The sequence below is a fragment of the Balaenoptera acutorostrata genome, chromosome 3, assembly GCF_949987535.1.
Source record: "Balaenoptera acutorostrata chromosome 3, mBalAcu1.1, whole genome shotgun sequence".
Taxonomy (NCBI): Eukaryota; Metazoa; Chordata; class Mammalia; order Artiodactyla; family Balaenopteridae; genus Balaenoptera; species Balaenoptera acutorostrata.
In genome coordinates, this window is record NC_080066.1 from 51956284 (window position 1) to 51979343 (window position 23060).

At 39.9% G+C, this 23060-nt stretch overlaps 1 protein-coding gene across 5 annotated transcripts in view; it reads right to left on the reverse strand.

Moving 5' to 3' along the window:
• The window catches only part of TTC23 (tetratricopeptide repeat domain 23), a 115481-nt gene that overhangs the window by 33809 nt on the left and 58612 nt on the right, over positions 1 to 23060 (reverse strand). For 2 of the 5 annotated variants that reach the window (XM_057542797.1, XM_007191131.2), the window contains 2 exons: positions 18826 to 19003; positions 2468 to 2573 (listed from right to left, as the gene is read on the reverse strand). In XM_057542797.1, the coding sequence (XP_057398780.1) occupies positions 2468 to 2573; positions 18826 to 19003 (284 nt within the window). Of the gene's footprint in view, positions 1 to 2407; positions 2574 to 18825; positions 19004 to 23060 lie in introns of all 5 variants that reach the window. The other 3 variants (XM_057542795.1, XM_057542796.1, XM_028168751.2) reach the window with 3 other exon arrangements.

Below are 23060 nucleotides of genomic sequence, written 5' to 3' on the forward strand. Positions count from 1 at the left end.
AGTCTGAGCTGCCAAAGAGACACGGGCCAGAATGGGGGGCTGAGAGCCTGTGCACGCTCCTGGGCTGGCTCCTTCCCAGATGGCACTCAAACTGGTTTCCTTGGGCCACCGTTGCTCTTCTCAAGTCCCTCTCTCTCCCCAAAGCCACACACTATTTGGGAGGGGAAAGAAGGGAAAAGGCATGTGCAGTGCCAGTCCTTATAATATAGCATGGAGGTCAAGAGCATAGGTTCAAGTCTACCACTCCCTGGCTATGGCTCTTGGGAAATTATCTAACCCTCTGTGCCTTAGTTGCTCCATCTGAAAACTGGGAACACTTGTACCAAACTCACAGAGCTGTGGTGAGGATTAACTGAGTTAATAAATGTAACATGGTTAGAACCATGACAGTAAGTACTATGTAAGAAATAGCTATTATTACTGTGTGAGGTCATTACATTTTCACAGACCTAATTATCTGTATCAAGTAGGTATTAGTGGCATTCTCTATTTACAGGGGAGGCTATACCAACACCAGATTTAGACTGGAAAACTTAGAAAAACACATACATACATAATTGGATTGTTTCTGATTCTATAATTACACAAAGCAGAATGGTCTAACTTTGCAGCTACAAGAACAAGTATTTTAGGGACACGATTTCTATTGTTTCCCACCTAATCCATACATTCATCAGGTGTGTACACTGAGCACTAGCTGAGATGCTGGCAAACCGGAATCCCTCTAGGCAAAGATGGTCTCTGGCCTTAGCCTCCTGTAGTTGCTTGGTATTCTCTGGGAGTAGACCCCCTCCCCCACACCCCAGCAGTTTAAATGCTCAGAAACTTCCAGTTCTCAACCCATGAGCCCCCCAAGAAAAACAGGAAGGACCTGACAACCACTTATTATACTCATGCTTCCCGGGTCAGAAGTTAGGGATCTAGCCCTCACACTTGTTTTGCATCCCTCAGAGCCTGAAACATATTTGACTTGGTGACCATCAACTATGCATTGATTTCACATAAAAATTCAGATTTCTGCCTTCTCCTGAAAAAGCAGACCTGCTAATACAAGCCTGCTTTCCACATGACAGTAATGGGCTGGAGCTGAATAACAGCTGTGCACTTTCGACAGGGGACGGGCCTCTCCAGTTTGCCACAGTCCTCACCACTCCCTATTGCATCTCTCAGATTACAGCCAACAGTTAGCTGCCATTTATAATTATGCTTGCTGCTGCTACTGTTTTCTAATGACTACCTGCTTCATTCACATTGCTTACTTGGTTCCTATAGACATTTAGATTTGTGACTCCTGCTAATCTAGGGGTTTCCATCATGTTTGCATTTTAAGTATCCTATTAATACTTGTGGCATGGAAGTTTCTTTTCCCTTATTAAAGGAATTTTAGCCACCAATAAACTGGTTAAAATGTTGGCTCTTTGAAGGTTTTGAAGTTGATTGCTATGTATGGAGTGTTCTAGGGAGTTAGGGTAAGGAAGGTCGCCTGCCTTCTCTATCCTCCAGCTCTGAAAAGGTGCTCAAAGCTCCGGGAGACCAGAATGAAGGATCTTTAAGGTGGGATGGACAGAAAGATAAACACTGGTATCCCCTTCCCCAGCTCCTCCCTGGACAGGAGCCCCTGCCTGGCCCAGGGACCTCTGCAGACCAGGCTGCTCACTGAGGCTCCTTCTTCATCTTCTCCCCCCACCAGCCTCCTCATCTTAGCCCAGCTCCTACTCCCTGAACCTCAACCTCAAGCCTTCCAGATACTGATTTTCAAATTGATGGCACACTGGACCTTATTTTCCTACAATGCATAAGTATTTTTAGCTGACATCTTGGAATACACCTCTTGTCTTCTTTATGAGTTATACTCTGTTTCTGAATACTCTGACCAACAACACAGAAAGTCACTAGAATGCATGTTCTCCATCAACAGAGGCATATTGTATGCTCTGAGCCCAGGATGGAGGATTAAAGAACTCCCAAGCTCACTGCTCTACCTATTATGTGGGGCTAAGAAAAACTATATGACTCATAAATGACAACTTCCTTTTGGAATCCTGAAGCCGTGTAAGTTCATCCTGATTGAAAGCTCAGCCCTGTGAGAGTCTGAAGGCCGGAGTTCCAGCAGGTCAGATCCTTTGCCACAGTAGCTCCACAACCTTTAAAAATAGATCACCTTTGAAAGCCCAGTAGATTTCCCTGTAAGCCCAGCACGAACTCTCTGGGGCTCTGATAGCTATGTTTGGATGAAGATTTGCTGTATTTGAGAGTAAAAGATTAGAGGAAGGCTGAAAAAAGATAGAAACCAAAGGACTCTGGACCCTGGTGAAGCTAACAGAGAAGGCTCTCTGAAGGGTCTGTCACAGCTCCATCCACCTGCTCACCCATCCCAAAGGCAGCTAGCCCACAGACACCGACGCACATGGGACAGGCAGGGAGCAGGCCTCGCTGTACCCCACGGAAGGCTCGCTCTCGCTCTCACCGTGGTGCTCAGGCCTCCCAGAAGCGACAGCAGCACAGGCGATGGAGTGTGCGGACACGGCTGCCTCCTCTTGAGAGGGGTTTCTGCTCAGGACGATGAGATGAGCCTGTCATCATGGAAAGAAGACACACGTTTGTTTACATGCTTGGCAGCAGCAGCAGGGAACTAACTGTTCTTGGAGCGATAAGCAGAAAGCCAAGGAAATTTCTAGCAAGCTAAACAATATGATTTATGTGGAAGCACAATCAACTCTTGGGAGAGCTCGGTTTTAAAAGCATTGTGTAGTGGAGAGAGAAAGCACCAAGCCCTGGACGCTGAGTCCAGATAGCTCGATGCTGTGGCCAGGGCTTGTTTCTAAGTAAATCATTTAAAAGTCTATGCTCCCATGAGTGCAGTGTTAGCAGAAGAGGGGGGAGGGTTTCCAGGAGGAAGGAGATGGATTAAAAAGTGCCTGTGCTGTAGGGGAAGTGGGCAAGCACAGAACCCTACCCACCGGTCAGCCCAGAGAGGGGCACCTACCCCCAGTGTCAGCAGCCTCACCCACAGAAACCCCGACCCCACCCCCATGCCTGGTCTGCCAAGCCCATTTGCCTATAACCTCGGTGAACTGGACCACAGGAGCTGCCCGAACACAGGAAACAGCTCAGTTCCTTGAAAATGAAGCCCATTTAAAAACTCTTTAAGGGGAAAAAACCACCCTATGATCCTATGAACATAAAATAAAAATAATCCTTTCAAATAAAATACAAACTACATCCCTTCAAATAAAAAGATATTAAGCAAACAAACAAGTAAAGAATCCCATGGATTAGTCATAGCTCCTGGAGGCTGAAAGAATCGGGGTGCTTTGGGCAGTGTGCACCAGGGCAGGAGGAATGTCAGCATTCATGACATGGTAGAAACAGCAAATCTGAAGGCAGAGCATCAAGGTCAGAATCTTATCTCCATCCTTTATTAGCTGTGAGGTACCTTGGGCAAATCACCCACTCAGCAACCTCAGTTTTTTCATCTATAAAATGAGGATAATAAAAATTGTCAAAAATATTCAAATCGATATCACAAATGAAAAAGAAATGAAAAGTAACAGCCTAAATCTTAGACTAGATAAAGCCATACCACTAGAACCTTCTAGTCCAGACCAAGCAGTGAGACAGCAAAGCCATAGAGACTTGCTCCTCTGATGACCAGCTTAATGCATTTCTGAGATGATAAGCAGGGTAGACTCTAAACTGTCCCCTCATTTGTCATATGTTAAAATCCACTAGTTACTAGATCTAGACTTTTTATGATGGGGCTACTCCAAATCAAGATTGCTGGTAATAACTTTTATTGCTGTGTTAGAACAATCAGAATTTCATACTTGTAAATGCTAACAATATCCTTTGTTTTAAAATGACTTTTCTTATTACAGCAACGGTCCCCAACATTTTTAACACCAGGGACCGGTTTTGTGGAAGACAATTTTTCCACGGACCAGGGGTGGGGTGGGGTTGGGGGGTGGGGGGGCGTGGTTCAGGCGGTAATGCCAGCGATGGGGAGGTGGCAAATGAAGCTTCCCTTGCTTGCCGCTCATCTCCTGCTGTGCGGCCCGGTTCCTAACAGGCCCCGGACTGGTACCGGTCTGTGGCCCAGGGGTTGGGACCCCTGTATTACAGGATATAGATAAACTGAATACTTGATTTTGGCAAACCCCAAATTGGTCATTATCCTCAATTTGGCCTGAAGTTCTGACTGGAAATGTTTTTCAAATAGGACACAGGGTTAGAGTGAAAGGATCAAATGTTCAGTGCTCAGGGAAAGGAAAAAAGAGAGGAAAAGCTTGCCCCACCCCAAATGCAAAATGGATCATGTTTACTTTGTCTTTTCCCTGGGTTAACTATTTCTAGAATCCACTTTTGAAGAGAGCACCCTCTGATGCCAGAAGAGATTTAACTCATCTTGTTACAAAGACATTTTACACACAGTATTTTAGATTGATTAAAACTCAAATTCAAATTCAAAAAGATTTCATACGTTGTTTCCACTTAATATTATAATTCGAGGCAATGTAAAAGATACGTGTCTATCAAAATTACTTTCAAATGAATTATTAACATGTTCTGAGAGTTCTCTAAGTTGTCTTTTGTCTTGGAAACAGGAAGCAAAGTTTTCCATGAGCAAAAATGCTCATATTATCAAGAAAGTGGATCCTGAAATCTTATGGGGATCTGAACATATCACAAAATCTTCATAACTTCAGTGTTTTGCTGTATAAGATGCTAGTATAAGCAAACATTTAATATTCATTATTCACTTCAGAAACTCAGTCTCTGATCTAATTTGTTATTTGATGTTCTCGAAGCTTCTAAAAACCATATGTGGTAGTGGGGGGGGGGTAAGGGCAGTGGAGAAGGGAACCCATGATGTTTAAAATGTGCAATCTCATTTATTCAGAAAAATTCAATTCAGTTTAATTTAATTCAGTCCTATTCAATTCAACTTATCTTAATTTTTAAATGCTTTCCACATGCCAGATATTATTCAAACCCTAGGAATTCACATAAAGATTAGGCAGGGCTTTTGGTTTTAAAGGAGCTTACAGACAAACTACAAAAATGTGGGGTAGTTTGATTTTACTTAAACTCACAGACACTGCCCCTCACTAGGCTTTAGCACCCGGCTCACTACTTTCCTCTCCACCCCTCCTCCTGTTATCATTTTCAGTGATTTCAGTATCCGTAAGATTGGTCTGCACCTATTGGGCAAGAAGGAGATGGCACAGTTTAACAGATGAATAGAGGAAAAGAAGTTGATAAAAGAAAAGAAGTTTGCATGGAGGAAACCTAAGGAAGAGAGTGCAGGACCCCAAACAGGCTGTTTTAACATCACAGGCAGAGCAAGGGAGGGAGCATTTGCTGGAACTGGAAAGATGAATTATAGGGGAGGGAGCTGTGGCTTTCAGTGAATGGATGCAGACCACCTGCACTGACCTTGCTGGGAGGAGCTGAGGGAATAAATAAGCTGTGCTCTCTCCTTCCAAGGTCAAGGCTGTGTGCCTCCCAGCCAGAGGGCAAGGCGGCCCACTGACACTGTACTTAAGTGGGCACAGTGAAGGATGCAGAATGGAGGTAAAAGAGCAAACTAAAACACCCAGCGAACGACGCAGCTAACACCTTGGCCTCTTGGGTTTTGACAGGCTTATTTTCCTCCCTACCCTCAGCCACCTGGTCCCCCATGATGCTCTGGGCCTCATCATCGCTTAATCTGTGCTACCTCTGGATCCCGCAGCTCACAGACCCTGTTTGACTGTTGGGGCGTCCTGGCTCTATCACATCCATGCAGCTTCTCGTCCTCTGTCCACTCTCCACATCTCACTAGCCATCCACCCCTCCTGCTGTCCCTTCCCTTCTGGTCCAGCTTAGAGGGCACCACCCATCAGTGTCTATACGGAAAATGCCCTCAACTCCACTGAAGCATTATTTGAGATGGTGAAAAATGGGGAACCATCTAAACATCCATCAGCAGGGGAACGAATATATTGTGGTTTATCCATACAATGACTGAACTCTATCTATATGTATCAACATTTCAGAAACACACCATTGAGTGGAAAAGCAACTTACGAAAGGATGCAAACATCATGATGCCACTGCTTTTCAAGTTTCTGATTTTAAAGCAAAAGAACCCCTTTTATTCCAAACAGAATGGTTCTCTAACATACAAAGTAGGTAAGTGTGGAGCTGCTCTCGCTGAAGCAGGTAGAGAGAGCCTGGGAAGCCCACCCAGTTGCTTCCATCCAGCCACCCCCAAAAGACCCTCCTTGGAACATGAGTGTTGGCGGTGACACAGTTTGACAACCACAGTACCACACCATGCAGGAGGCCTCCTGAGGGATTGAGTACTGAGGAAGTTGACAAAGCTAGTGATTAGATTACCCAATCTTTCCAAACTAAACCACTGTTCACAATTCTGGAACAACACTTTGTTTGCTAAGATAATATAAATACCCCTGTTACATACATCTGAGAGCATTTAAGGACTAGTTGTTAGGGTGAACAGAATTACAGGAGTCCTGCTTGCCTCTCCGGCTTTATACAGAGGCCCGAGTACTAGGCCCCGCTGGGTATCTGCGGCTTGACTACGCTCACTCCTCCTCATTATTTATTAATCACCCCAGGGCTTGCATCTCTCCTCCCATCCTTTGAAGTTTTTGATATCTTACGGTTATATGTTTATCAACTGTCATCTTGAGGCTGAGGAGGAATGTTTAATATTCTTAAATCTCTTCAGCTGCTAGCATGTCGTACTGGGTTAAAAACAAAAACAAAAACACCTTTAATATTCCACATGGAGTAAGGTCATTAATTGAAAAAACTCATTCACAAGACCAACTGCCTCAAGCCCTGGCAAGGTACAGAGCAGCTGTTGCATTCTTGTCCTCCTATGTGTTTCTGGGGGAAACCAAGGATTCCTCAGTGCCAACCCAGCTGTCAATAGACACAGCCAGAGCCAGGGCTGGCAGACTCTTATCTAACTGGGCCTGTCCCCTTGGATTTGTAAAATGTGTAACAGTTCTTGAAGAGAAAACTTGATGACTACTAAAAAGGATGTTTCTATTTATGCAGGCAGACCCCACCATATGAACACTCAACTTAAAACACTGGGTGGGTTCTGAGTGTGGAACCCCAGCTTTTGTGGGGAGGGAGAGAGAGATTTTTTTCCCACTTTGATAATGATTAGGGGAATCAGTGACTCAGAGGGAAATCTCCTCTCCCATAGCAAAGTGAAGAGCACACAAGTAGCTCAAAGTACATTTGTGGACTTAAACTGGGTCTATTTACCCTGGAGATGAGAACACTCGCAGAGAAGACAATAGTAATTGCCAGGATCTCTTTGTAAAGCTGAGGGCTAGGATAGGGAGGGACCGAGGAAAGGAGGGAAATAACATCGATATACACCAGCTCTGCTTAATCTCAAAATGACCAGTGAGAGTGATGTTAACTGCCTAATTTACGGATGGCGAAATGAAGCCTCGAGGAGAATAATCGACTGTCTAAAGGTCACATAGTTGGTCAATGGCAGAACAGAGATTCAAACTAAGGCCTGTGATTTCAAATTGCATGCTTTTCTCATCTAACACCTGGTTATCAAGAGGGTAGAAGTCACAGAAAGGCAATTTTCAAGTCAATGTAATGAAGAACTATTTAAGAGTCAGAGAAATAGTTGCTAAGTATTAGACTCAGCCCAGAAGTAAATAGACTGGCTAGGGAAAGAGCAAGCTGCCAACATATGGAATTTTGAGCACTGACTGTAGAGAGACGCCGTGGAGGGGGTCAGGCAGTGGACGGTGGATGGAGCAGATGTTAAAATGCCTTCTACCAAGTGTCTCTGTTTCTGCTTTGATTCAAATTTGTGCCTTAATTCAACAGAAGCTCAAGTCCACTTGTCACTATGAGATATGAGCTTGCTGTGTTTCTTTTATAACTGACCAGCTGTGAGACTGCATTGCTTTCTCTCTCAGCCCTGCCAGAGCTGGCCATTCTACCCTTCAGCTTTGACTGTCATCCTCGTGCAAGACAGAGTCATGTTGCAGCCCAAGGTTGCCACTTCCTTTCCTCTCCCATCTCTGCCCAGTAGGGAGGTCTTCCATGGCCACACACACCGCAGGGGACTGAGGCGGCTGGAGGGCACTGGCTAAAAAAAAGATGGAGCTGGGAATCCCCGGGGGAAGTAGATGCAAGGGAAGTAACTGGGTGCAGAGGGCATTCAAAAACTGGTTTCTGAGGGCCCCAGACTGAGCCAGTTTCTTTTAATAGTCAGAGAAAGTCTCTGCGGCAGCTTTCCAGTTGTCAATTTTAGCTCCTCCAAAGGGCTGGGGGGAAAAGGCCCTACTCGCTGTAAGAGTTAGCACCAAAATAGACATGTTGGGGCCTTATATTTTTGTCTTTTGGTTCTGTGTGTCTTCTTAAAACTTAATTAGATTTTTAAATTATAAGAGTAGTACCTGCATATAACTTTTTAAAAATCCTAAGTAGTAGAAAAGAATAAGCAATTAAAAATTTTAATGCCCTGTCCTTTGTGTCTATAAGCCTCACCCCCTCTTCTCCCCATTTCCAGTCTGATTTCTTATAGCTACCCACTATCAACAGTTTCCTGCATATCCTCTCAGAAATACTGATGTGCTTATACACACACACACACACACACACACACACACACACACACGAGATCAGAGCCTGGCCCTGCCCCCCTCTCAGCTCAGCTTCATCTCCTGCCACCCACTCTGGGCTCTCACCACAGTGGTTCCCCTCTCCTCAACCTTTGGGGTGTCTCATTATCAGATCCCACATCAGGTCAGGCTGCCCCGCTGGGAGCTCTCGCAGCACCCGGTACCTCTCCCTGTGGTGCACTTCACACTGGTAGTTTTACATTCATCTGTGTGATTCTTCACTAAGGTCCATCTCACTCACTAGGCTGCTTCTTGAGGGCAGGGCCTCTGACATCTGAGTCTTCCATCATAGTCCCAGGCCTAACACCGTGCCCAGCACAATGTAGTGTTTAATTGGTCATTGACTGACAGAATATTCTGGTCTACATCTGGCTTTTTTAAATTAAGAATATATTTTGGACACCTTTCTTCAGAACACAGACATCCATCTCATTCTCTTTAGTGGCTCTACAGTATCCCATCACGTGGCTAGATCATAGCTTTATAACCAGTCCCCTACTAATGGATTTTAAGGGTGTTTCTAATTTTTTGCTATTGCTAATAACCCTGTTTCTTTGCACACTTGTGCACATCTATCTGTTAGGTAAGTTTCTAGAAGTGAAATTGCTGGGTCAAAGGGTCAGTGTGTTATAAAACTGGAGAGGGAATGCCAATTGCTTTCCCCCAAAATGGTGCTGATTCCCAGTCCTACCAGCAGTGCATGAGGATGTCTGCTTCCCCACACCCTTGCCACCATGGAGTGGTACCAAACTTTTGTGGCATCTCCTTGGTTAAACTGCATTTCTTTAATAACAAATGAGGCTAGGGATTATTTTTGGATGGTTATTGGCCATTGTATTCCCTCTTCAGTAAAATGTCTGTTTCTGTTTTTTGTCCGTATTTCTATTGAGTTGTCTTTTTCATCTAGATTTTATAAGAACTCTTTCTATACTTTCCCCTCCTTGACATTTATTTCTTAACTTTGTGATATGTTGTCATAGAGAACTTTTTCATTTTTATGCGGTCAAGTTTATCAATCTTTCTTTCTCTTTTTTCTCCTCGTCCCTCTGTCTCTCAATCTATAGCTATCTGCACATCTGCAGAGGAAAAATGCTCAACAAGTGTCGCAACACTGGGTACTTCTGGGATGGGGGAGGAGGGCTGAGATGACTTGTAGCCCATTTCTCTATATTTTTCTGTATGTCTTGATTTTTTTTTTAATAAAAAGCATGATCATTATGATAAAAAACAGTTGTCTTTTCAAAAGAAGCAGTATGGCACTGTGATTTGTGTCATTCTTAGAAAAGGTTTATACTGTATAAAATCACAACTGCATTCTGCATCTTTTCTAATTTTAAACAAAATAGGCTAGTGTTGTCAGAGATTTTGAAAATTAAAAATAGCACTCATCTGATTATTTATAATAAATGAATTACACTTTATAGCAAATACACAGCAATTAACAAGAGCCAGTAAGAAGTGCTGCCATTTACTGAATAGTCTGCACCTGCCAGGAGCCACATGTGAGCACCTATCAGCCACCACCTAGGCCTGACCAAGGCCAATAACTCACCCAGAGCAGGAACCTGAACCCAGATTTTCTGATCTTAAAGTCTTAGGTAGAGTAACTGATAAATTATTTCATCATACTTTGCAAATCAAACTTCTCTAAATTTGGGAACTACTGAATGGCAGAGCTGCCCTGAAAACTGAAAAGAGAGATATGCGATTCAAGTGTCAGAGACGTGAAACAGCAATCCCAGCTAGCGCGGTGTTAACGTATACTCCTTGAAGGCACACGCCCACAAACATGCTATTGCTCACACAAATGAAATCCTGTGATTTTTCTTTTGGATAGGAAAATAAGGTTCTAGTGCCAAAATCTGCCACGAAGAGTTTCAGAAACAATCACGTTTGTGCGGTTTTCTCACAGAACCCTGCTGCAGAGGACCCACAGGGCCGATGACAGCTCTTTCATCAGTCCTTGGGACTGCTGCCTTCCCTCTGTGATGGCTCTGTGGGGCTGGCTTTATTTTTCTCCGTTTTAATGGGTTAGTTCCTAAAATACTTTGGAACTTTTCTACATTCTAGAGAATAAAAGGTCTTTTCTCCCTGGGTGTTTCTCTCACTCCAAAGGAATGAAGAGTGAAAAAACAAGAGGGGAAATAACAAAACCCCTTGCCTTTGTGTGTAATTAATAAATGGCTTTTAGGCATGGGCTCCCTTGGAGAGCTATACCTTTCTGTATTTTAGGTAAAGTTGCTAAAGAAAAGGGGAGCCTTGATAAATGTTTAACAATTACTGTTAATAAATAAAAGTAGCTTATACTGGCAACATGCCAAATTGTTCACAAAGCACTTTCCATTTTGAATCTTTGAGCTGTTCTGTGAAGTGGATAGGGTCTTTTGTAGGTTTTTTTTTTTTTTTTTTTTGAGAGACTAAATGACTTATATTATCAAACAAATGGTAAACAGAAGAGTCTGGACTCCAACCCAAGTTTTCTGATTTCAAATCCAATGTTATCTTGACTTCACAAAGCTATCTCTTTAATAATCATAGGCAAGTATTTATTTAAATACTCTCTAATCTTTATTAACCTCAAGAATAAACAATAAAAGTCACCTATCAAACTTTACAAAGCATTAATACAAATGAGTGAATTCCTCCATAACCTGCATACAGAGAAATATTTCTCAGAGTCAAAATCTAAATGTAATAAAAGATTGAAAACTTGAAAGCACTAAGAAAACTTTTGCATGGCAAAAAACATTATAAATACACATACACACACAAACTAGAGCTAATAAACAAGTTTACAAAGGTTGCAGGATACAAAGTTAACATACAAAAATCATTTGTATTTCTATGCGCAGGCAATGAACAATAAGAAAAGGAAATTAAGAAAACACTTCCATTTGTAATAACATAAAAAAACTCCAAAATACTTGGGAATAAATCTACCAAAAGAAGTGCAAAACTTATACTATAAAACATGGTTGAAAGAAATTAAGGAAGACCTAAATAAATAAGAGATTATCCCATGGTTATGGATTGAAAGGCTTAATACTGTTAAGATGTCACAATTGCAGTACAGATTCAACATAACCCTTACCAAAATCCCAGCTGTTCCTTTCTTTCTTTCCAGAAATTGGAAAGAAAAAGCTTATCCTAAAATTCATACGGAAATGCAAGGGACCCAGAATAGCCAAAACAATCTTGAAAAAGAACAACAATGTTGGAGATGTCACACTTATGGATTTCAAAACTTACTACAAAATTTGTACATGAATCTTCATAGTAGCATTATTCATAATATCCATAAAGTTACTACAAAACAACAACAATTGAGACTGTGATATAGGCATAAGGATAGACATATAGCTCAATGGAATAGAATTGAGACAAGAAATAAATCCTTACATTTATAGTCAATTGATTTGGACTTGGGCGCCAATATAATTCAATGATGAAAGGATAGTCCTTTTAACAAATGGTGCTGGGACAGGTGAATATCTACATATGAAAGAATAAAGTTAGACCCCTGCCTCACATCATATAAAAACTTAACTCAAAATGAATCAAAGATCTCAGTGTAAGAGCTAAAACTATAAAATTCTCAGAAGGAAACATAGATATAAGCCTTCATGAACTTGAATTAGGCAGTGGTCTCTTAGATATGATGCCAAAAGCACAAGCAACAACAAAATAGCTAAACTGAACTTCATCAGAATTAAAAACTTTTGTGCTTCAAAGGACACCATCAAACAGTGAGAAGACAACCACATAATGGGAGAAAATTTTTACAAATCATATATCATAAGGGTCTAGTATCTAGTATCCAGAATATATAAAGAACTCTTAAGTCAACAATAAAAAGACAAATAACTGTATTAAAAATGGACAAAGGATTTGAATAGGCATTCCTCCAAAGAAGAAAAACAAATGGCCATTAAACATATAAAAAGATGCTGAACATCATTAATTATTAGAGAAATGCAAATCAAAACTACAATGCGATATCATTACACTCTCTAGGATGGCTGAAATAAAACAGAGAGATAATAACAAGTGTTGGTGAGGATGTGGAGAAAGTGAAACTGTCATGCATTACTGGTGGAAATGTAAAATGCTGAGGCCACTTTGGAAAACACCCTGGAAGTTCCTCAAAAAGCTAAATATTGAGTTACTATATGACCCAACAATTCTACTCCTAGGTTTATACACAAGAGATTTGAAAATACACATCCACATAAAAACTTATAGATGAATGTTAATAGCAACATTATTCATAATAACCTTAAAGTGGAAACAACCCAAATGTCAATCAACTGATGAATATAAACAAATGTAGTATATCTATATAATGGAATACTATTCAGTCATAAAAAGGAAATGAAGTACTGATACATGCTAAACATGAATGAACCTTGAAAACATTACTCTAAATAAAAGAAGTCAAAGACAAAAGGCCATATATTGTATGATCCTATCTATATGAAATGTCCATAGTAGACAAATCCATAGAGACAGAGGATAGATTGGTGGTTGCCAAGGGGTGGGAGGAGGAGGGAATGGGAATGACTCCTAATGGGTACAAGGTTTCTTTTAAGGTGGTGAAAAATTTCTGGAATTAGATAGCAGTAATGGTTGTACAACTTTGTGAGTACAATAAAACCACTAAATTGTACACTTTAAAAGGGTAAGTTTTATGGTATGTAGATTATCTCAATGAAATGCACAAAATTAAAACAAAAATGACAAATTGGGTGAAAATATTTACAACATATATTACAGACAGTAGGGAAATATGTGTAATATATAAAGAAATTTTAACTGTTAGGGCAAACTAGATAAAAATTCTATTAAATAGTGGACAAATAATATGAATAATTCACAAAAAAGGAGTTTCATAAAAAATATACTGAAGTCCCTTAAACATATGAAAAGATATTCAATTCCATTTTAAATAAGAGAAATGCAGATTAAAACTATACTGAGATGTCACTTCTCACCTGTCAGATGGGAACTAATTCAAAAGCTTGACAATACACTCTTTTGGAAGGGGCTGTGGGGAGATAGGCACTCTTACACTCTGCTGATGGGAATACAAATGGTATAAAAGCCCAATGAAAGGCAACTGTTAATATCCTACAAAACTGCCAACGTATGCTCTCTTCGACCTAGCTGTCCCATTTCTAGGAATTTACTCTGAAGATACAACTCCAACAATACAAAAATACATATGTGTAAGGTTATTCATTACAACATTATTTCTATTTGCAAAATATTGGAACCTAACCTAAATGCCAAAACATAAACTATTTGAAAAAACTGTAGAATGTACATAAAATGGAGTATTATCCATCTGTACAAATAAATAAAGAAGATTTAAATGAATTGTATGAAGTGATTTTCAGGATGTATTGTTAAGTGAAAAAAGCAAACATACACACAACAAATAAAAAACTTGGTGGGAAGAGGGAGGGATATTTCCACAGTAGAATATCAACTGATAAATGCAAATGGAATGGCAGAATGGAAAAATCATTGATTTGCAACCATCATGATAAAGACTGGCTTGAGAAAGACTCATCAATGGATGCTAAACCTAGAGGGACATTTCAGTGAGGAGTAAGATATTTACATGGTCTTAAAAATGTCTCTTTACAGAATGCTTATTGTCTGCAAAGAGAAAAATAGTTAATACACGGTGAAGAAGCACACACATCACTGTCACTGGGAGATAAAAAATTAATGTCACCAGTGAAGGACAGATGGATATCATGTGCCTCCAGATGCAATACCCCAAGAAAATACAACATCCTTTCATAGCATTCTGGCTGGGAATGCATTGTCAGAATCTAGTCACGAGGAAGCGTCAGATAAACCCAAACTGAGGCACAGTCTATGAAACAACTGGCCTGTATTCTTCAAAAATTTCAATGTCATAAGAGACAATGACAGGCTGAGAAACTGTTTAGATTACAGAAGACCAGAGTCATTGACAACTAAGTGCAATACTTGATCCTGAACTGTATTTTTTATTGGAATGGGAAAAAATTGCCATGAAGGACAGTACTGGGACAACTGACAAAACAATACGGCCCATACCAATGTTGACATTTCTGAATTGATAACTGTATTGTGGTTACATAAGAGAATATCCTTGTTCTCATTAAACATACACTGAAGTATTCAGGGATAAAAGGATATGACATATTCAACATACTTTTAAATGATTACAAAATATAAATAATTATTGCTCTGAGCATACGTGTGTGTTATGTTTGTCTGTATGTCTATATAGATAGGCAGGGAAAACATGTGGCAAAATACTTTAAAATAATGACTCTGGGCCCCATAAACAAGAGGCATTATTTAATCCATTTCCCATTCACATAGTGCTAAGGGTTCCTAGGAGTGAGCCTGCACTTATATTTGAATCCTTTTGCTGTTCCCTGCCCTCAGACATTTGAATTTTTTTCTCTAGGCCAGTGTTTCCTAAACTGTGGCCTGGGAACACTAGTGTCTCATAGACTTATTAAGCCCTCCCCCCTTGATTAACAGTTTACACTGGCATTTTTAATGCACCGTAAAATGTGTTAAAGACATCTGCTTAATTTTAATTTAATATTTCTCAAATTTATTTGGCCACAAACACCTTTTCTGGGAAGACCTAAGAATTCTCATGAGATGCCAGTATCCTATGGAACACAGTTTGGGAAATGCTTCTCTAAACCAAACTCAAATCTTTGCAATGCATACTATTGGGTCTTAGAAGCCATCTTTCATTTCAGTGAATTTTGTAGGGGGTAATGGCCCTTGCTGGAATACTCTGAGCGTATCTTGATTTCTTTCTTTGAACTTTAGGAACTGGTACAGCAAAGATAGTGCTGAGACGAGGACAGGTCTGGATTTAGTCAGGAAACAATGAGGGAATATGGACTAAGAAAAAAATTCTAAATTAAAATAAATTTGAGATTAATCTCAAATTTATAAAATTTGTAAAATGGGAATAAAATAATATAAAAAAGTTCCCAAGGTTGGTGTGAAACTGGCTCAATTAAGAGTAAAGAGTCTGGAGCCTGTGCTCCGCAACGGGAGAGGCCGCGATATTGAGAGGCCCGCGCACCGTGATGAAGAGTGGCCCCCGCTTGCCGCAACTGGAGAAGGCCCTCGTACAGAAACGAAGACCCAACACAGCCAAAAAGAAAGAAAGAAAGAAAGAAAAAGTGATGTGCTTAAATAAATACACTAAAAAAAAAACTGTCCCAAAGAGTAAAGAAAAGCCAACTTCTGGTGGCCAGGTAACTCAAAACAACCTTTTGGCAGAATGTCAACAAAAATCAAGAGGTATAAAAATGTTCATATCTTACCTCCCAGCAGTTTAACTTTTGGAAATGTATATCAGCATATAGTTCAAGAAAAGGAAAAACATTTTTTAAAATAAGAATATTCAGAATTATTGATACTAACAAAAAATTGCAAATCCACAGTGTTCCTTCACTCAGTAAATGTCCCAACCAGCCACACGTAGAAAACTGGTCTAAAGCTGGACTCCTCCATCTCCTTCACTCTCCCACATCTGCACAGCTCCCAGGCCTGTCATTTCTACTCTCTATCTGTCCGTGTCTCTCCGTTCTCACGACACTACCTGAGTCCGGGCTGTCATCATGCCTACCTGGTCTGTTGCAGCCACCTACTGAGTCGCCTCCCTGGTTATCTCTCTGCCATCCAGTCCCTTCTCCATACTGCAGATCAACCCTTCTAGACTGATAGTCTGGTGATGTCAATCTCCCTGCTCGAAAACCCTTAACTGCCCTTAGGATGAAGCTCAAATTCCTTACCATGACTTTCCACACCCCATCTGAATGATACCCACCCACTGCCTTCCCATTCCCATTGCCCAGGCATCGGGAACTTCTTGCAGTTCCCCAAATGTGTCAAACTTTGTCTTACCTTCACACCTTTCCATGTACTCTGCCCCCTGCCTGGGCCAGTCCTCCCTACCTCTTAGTATGTTTTGAGGCAGGCACCTGCATTTATTACCTTTGCTTCCTCATATCTCACTCACAGTACAATCTGGATTCCGTTCTCATCAGTGCCTCAATGTTTCCCTCAACTAGGTCATCAATGAAAGAAAAAGAAAAGCAAGAAAAGGAAAGGGAGAACTTTTCAAAAATTCATATATTGCACTAGCAGGCACTGTGCTCAACACTTTACAAATATGAACTCACTTTTCCTCCCGACAGCTCCATGCCCGCCATAACAGCAAAAGGTATCAAAAGGGGTGACAATGAGGATATCTCTTTCTTTTTTACTTTTCTTCTTGTTTTTTTCTGGCAAATTCTTCTTTTTCCTTTACCGATTTATCCTTCTTTACTTGACCAATGAATACCAAAGTTCCTCCATAAACCCTGCCTGGGTGATCTCACCCTCTCCCAAGGCAATTACTGTGTATAAGTGGAGGACTTGCTGACCTATTTTCTGAACTCTAGTTCTGATTATATAACTGTCTAGCTGTCATTTCTGCTTGGATGCCTTATGGGCATCTCAGACTCACCATCAAAACCTGAGCTCACCATCTCTCCATCACCCAGTCACACCTGCTCCCCCACTGTAAATGGCACAAACATCCACTCAGGTGTTCACACCAGAAACCCATGGGTCATCTTCGACTCTTCCCCTTCCCTCTTTGTCCTGCATCCACTCAAGCTCCATATCTCATAAATTCTGCCTCCTAAATCTTTGTCACACCCATCTACTTCTCTTCATCCTTACTAACATCATCCTAGTTTAAGCCACCACCATCTTCAGCCTTCAGTGCTTCACTCTACCTCCACTCTTGGCACACCCTCCCTAGTCTACTCTCTACGTGTCAGCCAGAATTATCTTTCAAAAAAAAATACTGCATTTTTTTGCTATGCCATTATTGGCTATACCTGGGCTATGCCATTTATTGGCTGTGTACTCCTGGACATATCACTCAACCTTTCTAATTTTTGACTTCCGTATCTATAAACTGATAATAATAATAATATGTCACGAGGTGGTAATAATATTTAAGGGAGATAATCCAGAGAAAGTGAGAGAATGGCACACTCTAATAAACTGTGTGTGGGAGTATAAATGGTCATACAAATTTTAAAAGAAATAGCAATAAAGAACCCTCAGTACCATATCATTATATCTCATTTGAAATAAGAAATGAGTTCGTTTATATTTTACAACTTTAACAGGGAAAAATTCTCAGAAAACAATTTAAAATGTGTTTTTAGCAGATGATACCATACAAAAACATCAAACTGACTGTGATGGTTAGTTTTATGTGTCAGCTTGGCTAGGCTATGGTGCCCAGTTGTTAGGTCAAATACTAGTCTAAATGTTGCTATGAATGTACTTTGTAGCTATGATTAACATTTATAATCAGTAGACTTTGAATAAAGGAGATTACCTTCAATAATAGGCAATAATTGGATGAGTAGGCCTCATCCAATCAATTGAAGGTCTACAGAGCAAAAGGCTGAGGTTTCAGTGAAGAAGGAATTCTGCTCCAAGACTGTAACACAGAGACCCTGCTTGCATTTTCAGCTGGCCCACCTACCCTACGGATTTCGGACTTGTCAGCCCCCACAGTTGTGTGAGCCAATTCCTTAAAATATCAGTAAATCTCTCTCTCTCTCTCTATGTATACATCCAATTGGTTCTATTTCTCTGAAGAACCCTAACTGACACACTCACAGAGGAATCTTTTAATGACAAAGTAGAACAGCAGCTACCAGATGACAACTCTAAGTGACTTCAGGTAAAGATTGTAGAATGTGGTAGATAAGAACCCTAATAAGTTTGATAACATAAGCTCTAAATAGATAAGCATTAAATAATAAAGAAACTTTGTCTGGGAAACAAGACTTAAATTATGCACCTAATATGAGAAAAGCCACCTTCAGGCAGTCTCAGACTGTTTGTGGAAGATGCACAGGTAACAGAGGACCAGTATCCCACGCTTGCCCACTTACGAAGATGTTTGTTGAACTTCTACTCCAGACCAAGTGTTCTACTTATCTAGAGCACTTAACAAAGCCAGGCATTCTCAGAGCTGCTATTCCACCTGTATCTGTGAAAAGCAGTGGATTGGAACAGCTTTGGTGGCCAGTACGTTGCAGCTTACCTGTAAAAGGTGGTTGATGGATGCGTCGTGAAATCCCAGGGCTTGTTCTACACCTGCCAAATCCCTCAATGTTGGTATGCACTCAAGACTTTTTTCACCTTTACTGATCTCAATATATTCTAAAGCCTCTTGGTAATGGGGCAGAGCTTCTTTTGATTTCTTCTGACCTTGATATACCCTAAAAAAATCAAAGGGATTATCTTTAAAGTAATTAAAATAGAAGATACTGAAAATAATAGATGGATTTGGCTCTCTGACCCCTGTTGCCCAGGTTCATTTCCTAGGCAGCTAAGCCTTTCTTTCCTCCAAGGAGCAGCAGGGCATAATAGTCAAGAGGATAGACTTTGGGATAATCAGGAAGGTTCAAGGGAGAATAAGGAAGCTCAAGGGATAATCAGGAAGGTTCAAATCCTGGGTCCACCACTTACTAGATACAGGATCTTCAAGTCACTTGACAGTTTTCTCATCTGTAAGTTAAGAATAGTAACAGTGCCCACTTCATTGGGTTATTATAAAGATTAAATTAGTTAATATTAAAAAAAACACACCTAGAATAGCTTCTGACACATAGTAAGTGCTGTGTAGGTGTTGGTTTAAAAAATATAAAATATTAAAACAACAATAGTAATCAGAAAGGATGCCATGATGCTGATAACTGATCTGTTGAGAAATTATAGAAATTTCCCAGTTTGGTGAGGGTGTGAAGCACTCTCATTAACTGTTGGGAAGAATATAATTTGGGCACAAACTTTTCTATATCAAAATTATACATATGTATGTACACACGTATTTCTGCTAATTGCACTTTTAATAGTTTATCTTGAAGAAATACTCTGGCAGGATAAGAAGATACTATATACAAGAATGTTTACTGAAGCATTCTTTGTAATAGCGTAGAAGTATAAAGCACTTAAAATACCCTAATAGGTGATCATCCAAGTGGGTTATAGTAAGTACATCTACACCATGTATCCATTAAAGTTAATGTCGATCTGTATTTATCAACATAGAAGTATATCCACTATATATTCTTCAGTAAAAAAGACAGATTAGAGGGGCTTCCCTGGTGGCGCAGTGGTTGAGAATCTGCCTGCCAATGCAGGGGACACGGGTTCGAGCCCTGGTCTGGGAAGATCCCACATGCCGCGGAGCAACTAGGCCCGTGAGACACAATTACTGAGCCTGCGCGTCTGGAGCCTGTGCTCCGCAACAAGAGAGGCCGCGATAATGAGAGGCCCCGCGCACCGCGATGAAGAGTGGCCCCCACTTGCTGCAACTAGAGAAAGCCCTCGCACAGAAACGAAGACCCAACACAGCCATAAATAAATAAAAATAAATAAATAAATAAATAAATGGTTATTGTTTATATTAGTATATATAAAAAAGACAGATTACAAAAGTATCTTATATAATCATATTAGATCAATTTTGTATCTAATCTATATGTACACATATGCATAAAGAGATACCCAAATGTCACTAAAATGTTAGCAATAGTTATCGCTAAGGAGTTGATTGTGAGTGAGTTTACTTTTCTTATTTATGCTTTATAAATTTCCCAAATTTTCTTCTATAAAAATATATTACTTTTACATCAGAAAAAATGTTAATTTCTAAAATTAATTTAAAGGTGGCAGTGGGAAAATATTCTTGTTGTTTCTTGGGGTAAGACTCTCTCATATTAAAAAATGTATCTATATATATATTGTTCAGAAACAGGCATTTAAAAACAATCTTCTCAAAAATACTTGTGAAGACTACTAGAAACTTTTCTTGCATGGAAAATTTTTATGTACAAAATTCATAATAAAAGAAATCAATCCTTCTTATATTTCCCTCCAGAATCTTTAATACAAAAAGGCCTTACGATTCCCAAATTACCCAAAAACTGAGACATAATGTGAGAAAGTAACTAAGAGACCACAAAAATAGGTTTTGTTTTCAATTGTAAAAATTGTAAAAAATTACAAACAATTGTAAAAAAATTAATAAACAGAAACCTCAGTTAAATAGAGTCAGGAGCCCAGACTCTGGGAGCTCTCCTGCTCTGGGAGGACAGCAGAGCCCAACAGGAAGAAGAAAGACTCCTCTTCTTTCCTGGCAAGAACTTAGTCAACGAAAGCCATGGACTCTTTGTGTACTATGGCTCTCCCAAATCCTTTTCCCTTCTATAAAAGCATTCTCCTTCCCTCGCCATGTGGGACTTGCACCTGGCTCACCATGGTTTCAGACCCCAAATGGAAATTTTCTGCCGATCCTGAATGAAACTAATTTTTTTTTTTTTTCCTGGAGAAATAACTGGCAGCCTATTTTTTTTTTTTTAAGGTCAACATAGTCATTGGATACTTTTCACAACTATTTTGCTCTCCAATAAATTTCAAAGGAATTGACTGATAGAAGTAGAGTTACTTTTCAGATCTGTGGTTCAGATGGCCATAATGAAATAAAATGCTCACTGAATAGCTTATGAACTGGGATACCTTCTATAATTGTAAAGAGGTTTAAAACACAAGAGGAGGTCAGGGATATGTTCCTGGACCAAGAAGGGTCCAGGTTGCAACTTGCAGCAGCTCTAACCTTGGAAAGGAAGAGATAAATAGACGACCTTGTAATACTGGACTCGCCTTCTAACTCTTAATGAGCTTAGAATATAGTAGGTAATAAGTAGCTTTGTACGTTATCACATTTTATTTTTTAAGAGAAACCCCACTAGCATCTATGGTGATAGAAAGAGGCTTTGAAACATATGGTTGGTAACAAATCACTTAGCCAAAGAATTAGATTCCTGGTAGACAAAAATTAAACAATTGAAAACAGGAGTCAGCAAACCGTGGCCTGTGGGCCAGATCTACTCACTGACTGCTTTTGTAAATAAAGTTTTATTGACACAGTCAGGCCCACTTGTTTACTTATTGTCTGTGGCTGCTTTTGCACTACAGTGGCAGAGTTGAAGAGTTGCAACAGACACTGTATGGCCTACAAAGCCTAAAATATTTACTGTCTGGGTCTTTACAGAAAAAGTCTGTAAACCAACCTCTTGTCTAGAGTCTAGAGAAAGTCACATACTTTTAAAATGACTTCAGATTTTTTTCTACCTAATTTAGCCTAAATAACTCAGACAATGCCATAGTTATTTGAGCAAAGGAAAAAATTCATCTTTCTTTCTCATGTTCATAAATGATGAAGAGTGTGCCAAGGAAGTAAAGAAGAGGTCCTTTGTTTCCAAGGCTGCTTGTAAAAGTCATAGAAGAGAAATAAAGCCAATACAAATGCCAAGATGATTTCATTTGGGCAACAATTTTAAAAGAAAGCAATATTCGAAGCTTAGCAATCAAGCTGATAAATAAGAAGAAAATAGAAAAGTAAACAACAACAAGGCATAAGTTAATTCATGTATCAAAAATTCTTCCTTTCCTGAGATAGAACACTAAAGAAAAGTATTTGGGGGTTTGTGAAGCCATCTTAGCCAGAAGCACAGCACAGCACTCCAAGTTAACATCACAGCATCTTTTCAGGTATTAGAAAGTGATCCTTCAAATATCTGGCTCTCAGAGAAAATTTTATAGAGAAGAATACAATATGAGAGGCAGGGCAATCAGTTACAAGTACTGCAACAGGAGTAGAAAACCCAGACTGCAGTTTGAGCATCCTTACTTACTAGGCCACACAACCTTGGGAAAGAACAAAATGTTTCTGAACCTTGGTTTCCTCATCTGAACGCTGGTGTCCAATAGGGTTGCTGTGAGACTCAAGTAAGATGTCTGAAAGTGCTTTGCAAACTGAAGCAAGCCATACAGATTGATATTAAATCCCTATACATATTCATACCTTTTACTCCTTCCCCTCCCAGCCTGTGGTCTCTCTGGAACTGAGAGGCATAGTTTCAGGTTATGTTGAAATGGGCTCATTTGTGGTCTCATCTTGGTCCCACCCGCATGAGATTTTGGAAATTCCAAATAATAGGTAGACTCAGTCAAACTCATGTGCAAGTGAGGTAGGCATTTTCTTATACAATTGGGCTTTTTAAAAAATTGAGAATAATTTACTATCAGAACAATACATATTCATCATTAAAAGTAAGAAAAGATATGGAAAATTAAAATATATAATTACAACATCCAAAGATGACTGCTATACACCTTGAGATATATATATATATATATACACACACACTTCCAGATGATTTTCTATGCATCTTTTAAAAAGGATCATAATGTTTTAGAACCTGCTTCTTC